This window comes from Piliocolobus tephrosceles, chromosome 2 (genome assembly GCF_002776525.5).
Source record: "Piliocolobus tephrosceles isolate RC106 chromosome 2, ASM277652v3, whole genome shotgun sequence".
NCBI classification, from domain to species: domain Eukaryota; kingdom Metazoa; phylum Chordata; class Mammalia; order Primates; family Cercopithecidae; genus Piliocolobus; species Piliocolobus tephrosceles.
The window spans coordinates 160,448,651-160,460,138 of NC_045435.1; the positions used below are offsets into that span (position 1 = coordinate 160,448,651).

An 11,488-nucleotide genomic window follows, 5' to 3' on the forward strand; every position below is an offset into this window, starting at 1 on the left:
AGGAAGGAAGGAAGGAAGGAAGGAAGGAAGGAAGGAAGGAAGGAAGGGGAGAAAGAAAGAAAATAGCTTTAAAAAAAAACTTTAAAAAAAGTACTAAACTAGTGATGCACCTATTTTGAGAATGTTATGGTAGATTGCTATGAAGATGAAAAGTTAGTGTATACAAAGTATACTGCATGGGGGCTGGAAAATAGTAAATACAGTCAGTAAATGGTAGGTATTATGTCTGACCTCTGAAGACCCCAACACAGTATCTGGCATGTAACCAGGATTCAGGGAATATTTGTTGGGAGAAAAACGCATTCATTTAAATTTTACCCCATTTCTTGTCCAGTGATGAAAGCCCTTTGCAAAAATAAGAGTAATACCTAGAGATATTACTATATACCAGATATACTACTGATATATTACTATATGCTGGATAATGTTACATACTGTATATGTACTAATTTAACCCTCTCTCAGCAGCCTATCTTACAGTCATAAAACTGAGGCATGAGGAGGTTAACTAAGTCATTCAAGGTCTCACAGCCAGTATGTGACACAGCAGTGATTCAACCCCAAGGCCTCTGATATCTGGGCCTCTAATATCAGGCCTCTGATAACTGGCTTCTGATAACTGGCCTCACAGTGTTTTAGTTTCCAATAGCAGATGAAATAAAACTAGTACAAACAAAGATATAAATTTTGAGAATAAGCAGATTTCCAATAAAAGAACTTTGAAAAGCCTTTTATGTTGGGTACCTCTTCTAGTGTAGAGTTCTGGTTGGCAACATTTTTAAATTCATCCCAAAATAATTTTTTTAGTTTGTCTATTTCCCCATAAAGTTTGGTCCACTCTTGTTCTTTCCATTTATCGAATTCTTTCTTAGCTTCTACTTCCCTCTGATGAATGATCTCTGCTTCCTACAAAGAAGAGCAAGAATAATATGATGATTAATTCTACAATACAGCAAATATTTACTAAGGACCTGCTTAGGCTTCCTTGTCTATGTAAGTCACTATGGAGACCCAAAGAACATTCATCCCACAGTTCCTGTTGTTTGGACTTGGGAGGACCAGTCTAAGCCAGTCTTACCTGAACTGTAAAGTCTCTTGAGTATAGGGACTTGTTTCTTTTTCTCTATGCAGGTATACCTCTGAGATATTACAGGTTCAGTTCCAGACCACCACAATAAAGAGAATATCACAATAAAGCAAGTATTGGAATAAAGCAAGTATCACAATAAAACAAGTGTGTCATATAAATATTTTTGCTCCCCAGTGTATATAAAAGTTGCATTTATGCTAGACTGTAACCTATTAAGTGTTCCATAGGATTATGTATAAAAAAAGTACATAACTTTATTTAAAAATATTGTATTGCTTAAAAACAAAGATAAATAGCTAGGACCTAATTAAACTAAAGAGCTTTTGCATGGCAAAAGGAACAGTAAGCAGGGTAAACAGACAACCCACAGAGTGGAAGAAAAGCTTCATAATCTATGCATCTGACAAAGGACTAATATCCAGAATCTATAACGAACTCAAACAAATCACTAAGAAAAAAACAAACAATCCCATCAAAAAGTGGGCTAAGGACACGAATAGACAATTCTCAAAAGAAGATATACAAATGGCCAACAAGCATATGAAAAAATGCTCAACATCACTAATGATAGGGGAAATGCAAATCAAAACCACAATGCGATACCACCTCACTCTTGCAAGAAGGGCCATAATCAAACAATCAAAAAACAGTAGATGTTGGCGTGGATGCGGTGATCAGGGAACACTTCTACGCTGCTGGTGGGAATGTAAACTAGTACAGCCACTATGGAAAACAGTGTGGAGATTCCTTAAAGAATTAAAACTTGGGCTGGAATTAAAAGAATTCCTTAAACTAAAACTAGGCAGTGGCTCACACCTGTAATCCCTGCACTTTGGAAGGCCGAGGCAGGCAGATGGAGACCATCCTGTCTAACACAGTGAAATCCTGTCTCTACTCAAAATTCAAAAAACGAGCCAGGCATGGTGGCACACGCCTGTAGTTCCAGCTACTCAGGAGGCTGAGGCAGGAGAATCACTTGAACCCGGGAGGTGGAGGTTGCAGTGGGCTGAGGTCGCACTATTGTACTCCAGCCTGGGTGACAGAGCGAGATTCTGTCTCAAAAAAATAAATAAACAAATAAATAAAGAAAGAATTAAAACTAGAACTACCGTTTGATCCAGCAATCCCACTACTGGGTATCTACCCAGAGGAAAAGAAGTCATTATTTGAAAAAGATACTTGCACACACGTTTACGGTACCATAATCCACAATTGCAAAATCGTGGAATCAAACCAAATGCTCATCAATCAATGAGCAGATAAAGAAACTGTGAGATATATATATATCTCACAGTTATATATATATGAAGGAATACTACTTAGCCATAAAAAAGAATGAATTAACAACGTTTGCAGTGACCTGGATCAGACTGGAGACTATTATTTTAAGTGAAGTAACTCAGGAATGGAAAACCAAACATGTATGTTTTCACTGATATGTAGGAGCTAAGGTATGAGGACACAAAGGCATAAGAATGATACAATGGACTTTGGGGACTTGGGAGGAAGAATGGGAGGGGGGGCAAGGGGTAAAAGACAACAAATATGGTTTTGCAGTGTATACCATTCAGTGATGGGTGCACCAAAATCTCACAAGTCACCACTAAAGAACTTACTCATGTAAACAAATGCTACCTGTACCCCAATAACTTATGGAAAAATAAAAAAAAAATAAAATTTTTAAAAAATACTTTATTGCTAAAAAATGCTAACGATCATCTGATCCTTTAGTAAGTCACAATCTTTTTGCTGGTGCTGGGTCTTGCCTTGAGGTTGATGGCTGCTGACTGATAGGGTTGGGTGCTGTGGCAATTTCTTAAAATAAGACAACAAGGCCAGGCATAGTGGCTCACGCCTGTAACCCCAACACTTTAGGAGGCCAAGGTGGGTGGATCACTTAAAGTCAAGAGTTCAAGACCAACCTGTCCAATATGGCAAAACCCCCGTCTCTACTAAAAATACAAATTAGCCAGGTGTGGCAGCATGTGCCTGGAATCTGTTACTCGCGAGGCTGAGGCAGGAGAATTACTTGAACCTAGGAGGCGGACGTTGCAGTGAGCCAAGATCACGCCACTGCACTCCAGCCTGGGCGAAAGAGCAAGACTGTCAAAAAAAAAAAAAGACACCAGTGAAGTTTGCCACATGGACGGACTCCTCCTTTCATGAAAGATCTCTCTGTAGCATGAGATGCTCTTTGGTAGCATTTGACACACAGTAGAATTTCTTTCAAAATCAGAGTCAATTCTCTTAAACTTTACTGCTGCTTTCTCAACTAAGTTTGTGTAATATTTTAAGTCCTTTCTTATCATTTCAACAATGTTCACAGCATCTTCAGCAGTAGTAGAGTCCATCTCAAGAAATTCCTGGCCGGGCGTGGTGGCTCAAGCCTGTAATCCCAGCACTTTGGGAGGCCGAGATGGGTGGATCACGAGGTCAGGAGATCGAGACCATCCTGGTTAACGCGGTGAAACCCCGTCTCTACTAAAAAATACAAAAAACTAGCCAGGCGAGGTGGCGGGCGCCTGTAGTCCCCAGAGCAAGACTCTGTCTCAAAAAAAAAAAGAAATTCCTTTATTTGCTCATCCATAAAAAGCAACTCCTCAACCATTAGTTTTATCATGAGGTTGCAGCAATTCAGTGCCATCTTCAGGCTCCACTTCTAAGTCTCTTTCTCTTGCTGTTTCCACCACATCTGCAGTGGCTTCCTCCACTGAAGTCTTGAATCCCTTAAAGTCATCCAAGATGGCTGGAATCTATTTCATCCAAACTCCAACCTCCTCCAAAGAATCACACATTTTCTTAATGGCATCCAGAATGGCAAATCCTTTCCAAAAGGTTTTCAATTTACTTTGCTCAGATCCATCAGAGGAATCACTATCTAGACAGCTATAACCTTATAAAATGTATTTCTTAAATAATAAAATTTGGAAGTCAAAATTACTCCTTGATCATGGGCTGCAGAATGGATATCGTGTTAACAGGCTAGAACACAAATCTCCTTGTACATCTCCACCAGAGCTCTTAGGTGACCAGGAACATTGTCAATGAGCAGTCATTATTCTGAAAAGAATCTTTTTTTAGCAGTAGATCACAACAGTGGGCTTAAAATATTCAGTAAACCATCCTATAAACAGCTGTGCTGTCATCTGGACTTTCTTGTTCCATTTTTGGAGCACAGGTAGAGTAGAGCTAGCACAATTCTTAAGGGCCCTAGAATTTTAACAGTGGCAAATGAGCATTGGCTTCAACTTAAAGTCACCAGCTGTATTAGACCCTAACAAGAGAATCATGCTGTTCTTTGAAATTGTGAAGCCAGGCATTGTCTTATCTCTAGCTATAAAAGTTCTAGATGGCTTCTTCCTATAGAAGGTTGTTTTTTCTACACTGAAAATCTGTTTAGTACAGTCATCTTCATCAATGATCTTAGCTAGATCTTCAAGATAACTTGCTGCAGCTTCTACATTAGCACTTGCTGCTTCACATTGCACTTTCATTGTTATGGAGATGGCTTCTTTCCTTAAACCTATGAACCAACCTCTTTTAGCTTCCAACTTTTCTTCTGCAGCTTCTTCACTCTCAGCCTTCATAGAAGTGAAGAGAGTTAGGTCCTTGCTCTGGATTAAGCTTTGGTTTAAGGGAATTTTGTGGCTGGTCTGATCTTTTATCCAGACCACTAAAACTTTCTCCATCTCAGTAATAAGGCTGTTTCACTTTCTTATCATTTGTGTGGTCAGTGGAATAGTGCTTTAAATTTCCTTCACATTTCCCTTGTATTCACAACTTGGCTGTTTGGCACAAGAGGCCTGCCTCTCAGCCCATCTCAGCTTTTGACATGCCTTTGTCACTAAACTTAATCATTCCTACTTTTTGATTTAAAGTGAGAGATGCTTAAGTTTGCCATCTTATATGGACAGTTTGTGGCACCCCAAAACAATTGCAACAGTAACATCAAAGATCACTGATCACAGATCACCATAACAGATATAATAATAATGAAAAAGTTTGAAATATTGTGAGAATTACCAAAATGTGATACATAGACATGAAGTGAGCACAAGCTGTTGGAAAATGATGCTGATAAACTTGCTCAACACAGGGTTTGCACAAACCTTCAATGTGCAAACAATACAATGTCTGTGAAACACACAAAACACAAAAAAAGAGGTATGCCTGTATTCGTCACAATACCAACTATGCAGCTGGTGCTCAATAAATGCATGCTGAGGGGATGAATAATGAAGGGATGAGCAGGGTAACTTCATGTATTTTCATTCTACAAACATTTACAGAGCATATTCTCTGTGCTGAGTTCTGGAGCTTTCAGAATCAAACCCAGTCTTTGTCCTCAAAAAGTTAACTTACAGTATTGTGTACGAAGCTAAAATTCAGGTTCAAATGTCCTCAGAGGGTGCTGACTAATGCAGGAAACTGCATCTCTCTGCTCTACTTTCGTCCACATAAGTCTGGCAAAAATAATTCAATTTTCCTTTCCAGGCTACCTAAAATCATTTGCCATGTCCAAGAAGGCACTATCCCAGTTCTGACTCCCAGCTCTGGGAAACCAGCTGGAATGTTTGCCCTGTGGGATTCATGTGCATCAAGGGTCTCCTGAGGTAGGTCCATGACCCGGGTCTCCCTGATGTTTTCTCTCCCTGCCCACCTGGAGCTGCCGCTGCCTCTCCGCCTCCCTCTGGGCTTCCAGCTCCTCTTGGGTCCACTTTAGCTTGGCCCTTAGCTCTTCTAACACCTCTTCCACTGGCTGTTCCTGCTTCTTCTGTTTTCCTGTGGGGTCCATGCAAAGATAGGTGATCAGTTTAAATCCAAAAATCAAGGGAGTGTGGTTTCTCACCTCATCAATCAGCCACGTCTAGGTCTGAAACCAGTTTCACTACTTAGCACACTGACCTTGGGCAAAGAACATAATCTCCCTGTCCCTCTGTTTCCCCAAAATGGAAAATAGAGATAACAATAGCACCTAACTCAGAGGGCTGCTGTGAGGATGAAATGTGAGAATGCAAAGTGCTTAGCATAGTGATTGGCACGACAGCTCAAAAAATGTGAATTACTATTGTACTGTCACTTAAAGTAAGTATTTTGACAGTACTGACATATGGAAATAGAAATTTAAAATTACTGTAGTAACAGAACAGAATATCAAATAGCATGTACACCAATTATCAATAAAAAGAACATATCTATGTATCCTGACAGTAATCAGAGAGAATTTTAAAGTAATAAAAATCATTGTAGTTTTAAGTTCACTGTTTTCAGTAATGTACATGTATACTTTTAAATGTCAGGCCAGGCGCAGTGGTTCACACCTATAATCCCAGCACTTTGGGAGGCCCAAGGTGGGCTGATCATGAGGTCAAGACCAGCCTAACCAACATGGTGAAACCCCGTCTCTACTGAAAAAACAAAAAAAATTAGCCAAGTGTGGTGGCGGGTGCCTGTAACCACAGCTACTTGGGAGGCTGAGGCAGAAGAATTGCTTGAATCCCAGAGGCAGAGGTTGCAGTAAGCCAAGATAGCACCAATGCACTCTAGCCTGGGAGACACAGCAAGACTCCGTCTCAATAAAAAAATAAATAAATTTCAAATGAAAAAGAAGCAGCATGTATTATAAAGAATCAAAGTTCCTTTAAGTGTATACTTTAAATTGTTTACGTGAACAAAAAGATTCAGAATAAATTATAAAAAACATCCTAACTAAACCACATACTGATGATAAAGCAAGAGTTCAGGGTCAAAAAAGAATCCAATTATTCTTGAACATTTGTTACTTTTTAAAGCATATTTAGTGATTACTAGATAAATCATACTGTTATTAAAATTCTAAGCCTTTTCTTTGAAAAGCGATGTGGCTTTTCTCAGGTTGGACATTTTACAAACAAGCAATTTTTAGTTGTAGTAGAAATTAATTTGGTTTAACAACATGATTTGAGGCGACTGTGGAATAGGAGAGCTGGGCATCTGGGAAGTCAGCTGCCTGCGAATAAAGAGGCCATGACCATTAACATAGCAAAAGTGATCTTAAGAACACATTTCTCTCTCCTTACAGCACTTTACATTACGGAAAAAAGAAGAGCTATGCACAAAGATTGACATGCAAGAATATCAATCATCATGTGATTTATAATAAAGAAATGTTGGGGTAAGCCATATATTCAACAGGAGGAAATTGTGAAATAAATTATGATAGCCACTTAATGAAATACTATTCGGCCATTAAAAAATCACATTTTCAAAGATAATTTAATGACATTGGAAAATATGACATATTCTTTAATGAAAATAAGCAACAGTCAAAGTGCACACTATATGATTATATATGTCTACAGAAAAAAAAAGACAGAGAATACACCAAAATATTAACTGCTGGTGATATTGTCCCTGGTTTTTATTTTCTCTTTTCTAATTTCCTATATTTATATTTTCTATATCAGAGACACATTTTTATTAAAAAAAAATTGAAGCCATGGAAAATTTATTTTTCCTTATAGCCTCCAATGCAGAACTAAGAAGAATTAGATATGCATTAAATACACAGTTTCAGGTAAGTGGTACTTTTTTTATGAAAAGGGAATTTGAATGATGGAAAATAGGAAAAGATGTACTTAATGGCATTTTTCCATCTATATTTGTTTTATGTTTTAACTAATATTTCTTGTTGAACCTCAAAAAGGGAATATAGGTTGAGCGCAGTGGCTCACGCCTATAATCCCAGCACTGTGGGAGGCCAAAGCAGGCAGATCGCTTGAGCCCAGGAATTTGAGACCAGCCTGGCCAACATAGTGAGACCTCATCTCTACAAAAAATTTTTAAAATGAGTCAGGTATGGTGGTGTGTGCCTGTAGTCCCAGCTACTCAGGAGGCTGAGGGAGGAGGATCACTTGAGCCCGTGAGGTGGAGGCTGCAGAGGAGCCGAGATCAAGCCACTGCACTCCACCCTGTATGACAGAGTGAGACCCTGTCTCAAAAAGAAAAGAAAAGAAAAGTGAATGTAAAATATGCAAATTTCTTTATGGGGAAAACATACAGCCTTGCTCCTCATTCTGGAATCTGAAGTTGTAAAATTAAAGTGATTAGGTCATGATAATCTCAAGTATGTAGAAAAGTCAAAGAACTGGTCTGACTGCCCATTCACCCCATTTAGGCTTATTCGTGGCTGGCATCAGGAAACTGCAGTTTCGCAGAAGGCTGGAAGGTAAGAGCCCTTCAAAGTCACTCCATCTGACTGCCCCATTCACAGTGAAGGCCACTGAGACACAGAGGGGAAAGCATGGACCAAGGTTACATAATAAATAGGGACAGAGCTAAGACTGAAACCTACCTGTCTGACTCCAGCCCTTTTTTACACATGGGGTCAGAAACCCTTCCAACCCATGGGGGCTCCCCCGGTGGTGGATGGTGGGATCATCCCATCCCCAGTTGGACAGTGAGGTTCTGAGAGCAGTTTTGGGTGGTATAGGTGGTCGCCACCCACTGAATACCAGCCCCCGGCCCTTCCACAGTCCCAGAAGGGGCCCGGGCTGCTGTCTGGACTCACCACCTTCTGCCACGCCTGCATGCCTGCGCTGGATGTGGCCCCGGAGAAAGGTGGCATTCATGAATGTCTTGTCACACAGGTGGCACTATACAGAGAGGAAGCAATGGGGAGTACAGGATTAGGTCACCTGAGTCAGCCTGGGATTTTCCCTATATCAAAGCCCCCATCCCCTTGGGACCCCTGGGCTGCTTCAGAAATAAAGAATTTAATTTACTGAGCAAGGCAATGATGTCAATCCATGCTGCCCACTAGGATCACCTGGGGAGCTTTAAAATACCACCAGTGTGCCGGGAAACTGTGAACACTGACTGGATATTTGATGATACTAAGGAATTTCTGTTGCTTTTTCAGAGAGTGATGATGGTGTTTGTCTATGTTTAAAAGTCAGTCTTTCTCTTTTAGAGACACAAATAGAGATACTGAAATATTACAGATAAAATCATATTGCTAATATGCTTCAAAATAATCCAGAAGTGGGGGAAAGTGCGCAGGGGAAGAGATGCAACAACACTGGCCATGGGTTGATACTGTTAGTGCATAGATAAAGGTTCATTAAATGATTCTCTATACTACTGTGTATGTTTGAAATTTTCCATAATAAAAATTTTTTAAAATATGCCAATGTCTATGTCCCACTCCAGGGTGGAGAACCACCAGAGGCAGGGGTTAGCAAATAAACAGCATCTATAATTCCACATCCCTCTCCTAAGACATTTCAGACATAAGCAATCTATCTACATCATCTTCTCAATGTAAAATTTCAGAATTCTTCTCAACACAGCTTTGGAGGCTGCCATTGCTAGTTAATCCATAGGCAGATTATTTGCTATCTTTGCAGACAATTATGACAGGAATTGCCAGTTGTCCCCCAATACCCATTTTCTTTTTCTTCCTTGGTAATAGTAAGTCCTGTGGCCAATGAGAATAAACACTCTATGTCCCAACCTTCCTAGCAACCAGGTGTGTCCACAGGCCTTACTACTAAAAGGGTTCTGACCCTTTTAATCATAAACATCATATCAATTATATCAATTTGTTATCAATAATATATCGTAACGATTCCTTCTGTCCCACTGTGACATTGTGACACAATAAGAATGTAGGCTGGGCACAGTGGCTCACACTTAAAATCCTAGAACTTTGGGAGGCTGAGGTGGGTGGATCACTTGAGCCCAGGAGTTCGAGACCAGCCTGGGCAACCTGGAGAAACCCTGTCTCTACAAAAAATTAGCCAGACATGGTGGTAGATGCCTATAGTCCTAACTACTCAGGAGGCTGAGGTGGGAGGATCACCTGAGCCTGGGAGGTTAAGGCTGCAGTGAGCCATGATCAGACTGCAGCCTGGGTGACAGAGACCCTGTCTCAAAAAAAAAAAATGTAAATTTGGTCTTTGTTCCTAGTTTCTGGCAGGGAGCTCCTAAAACACTTAAAACAAGCTTGTTTAACCTGCAGCCCATAGGCCATATGTGGCCCAGAACAGCTTTGAATGTGGCCTAACACAAATTTGTAAACTTTCTTAAAACATTGTGAGATTTTTAGGATTTTTTTTTTTTTTAAGCTCATCAGCTATCATTAATGTTAGTGTATTTTGTGTGAGGCTCAAGACAATTCTTCTTCTTCCAGTGTGGCCCAGGAAAGCCAAAAGATTGGACACCCCTGACTTAAAATCTTCAGAGTGATAAGGGTGATAAAAGCATCTTTTGTAATAATATTTGGTCTTAGTCCCCAGTTCATGACACAAGAGATTCTGAGATCCTTGGAATCTCCAGAGTAATAAGAGCATCTACTATAGTTTGAATGTTTGTCCCTTCCAAATCTCATGTTGAAATTTAATCTCCAACGTGGCCCTGTTGAGAGGTGGGGCCTAGTGGGAGGTATTTGGGTCATGGGGCAGATCCCTCATATGAAGATTAATGCCCTCCCTTGAAGGTGAGGGAGTTCTCATTCTTATTAGTTTGACAGAGCTGGTTGTTATAAAGAGCTTGGCACCTCCCTCTCCCCTTGCTTCTGCTCTTGCCATGAGCTCTGCATAGGCCAGCTTCCCTTCACCTTCCACCAGGAGTGAAAGCAGCCAGACGCCCTCACCAGGTGCCCAGTCTTGAACCTTCCAGCCAGCAGAACTGTGAGTCAAATAACCTCTTTTCTTTATAAATTACCCAGCTTCGGGTATTCCTTTATAGCAACACTAAACTTACTAAGATAGTGTTTTTTGTATGCTAATGAAAGGACTGGTGGCTGGGCACCTTCTGCCCCACCCCACAAATGACTTTCTGGTGACCAACCCCCATCCTTTTTCTCTTTGGCTCAACAGCCAAAGGATGCTGGGCTCAGGTAATCCTCCCAGGATGGGGGTTGGTCACCAGAAAGACCAAGGCATGGGGAGAGGGTTGGAACTTTCAGCCCCACCCTCCAACCCCCAGGGAGGGAAGAGGGGCTGGACTACTAAGCCATGGCCAATGATTTAATCAATTATGCATGCTTGGTGGAATCTCCATAAACCCCTAAATGATGGGATTTAGAGAGTTTCCAGATGGGTAAATACTGAGATGCTAGGAGGTGGCACACCCAGAAAGGGCAGGGAAGTTCTGAGTCCCTTCTCCCATACCTTGTACTCTCTTGTCCTCAAGTGCATCTCTTCCATTTGACTATTCTGACTTCTATCCTTATAATAAACTGGTAATAAAATGTCTTCTTCCTGAGTTTTGTGAACCATTCTAGCAAATTATTGAACCTCAGGATGGAGTTATGGGAATCCTCAATTTGTGGCCAGTTAGTCCAATGTACAGGAGGCCTGGGTATCTAAAGTGGACCAGTCTTATGAACCTCAGGATGGAGTTATGGGAACCCTC

At 40.6% G+C, this 11,488-nt stretch overlaps 1 protein-coding gene across 1 annotated transcript in view; it reads right to left on the minus strand.

Moving 5' to 3' along the window:
• Positions 1 to 11,488, minus strand: part of DZIP1L (DAZ interacting zinc finger protein 1 like) — a 55,531-nt gene that overhangs the window by 28,963 nt on the left and 15,080 nt on the right. Inside the window, exons 3-5 of the mRNA XM_023187901.1 lie at positions 8,640 to 8,724; positions 5,751 to 5,872; positions 745 to 906 (exon numbers count right to left, since the gene is read on the minus strand). Of these exons, the coding sequence (XP_023043669.1) occupies positions 745 to 906; positions 5,751 to 5,872; positions 8,640 to 8,724 (369 nt within the window). The remainder of the gene's footprint in view (positions 1 to 744; positions 907 to 5,750; positions 5,873 to 8,639; positions 8,725 to 11,488) is intronic.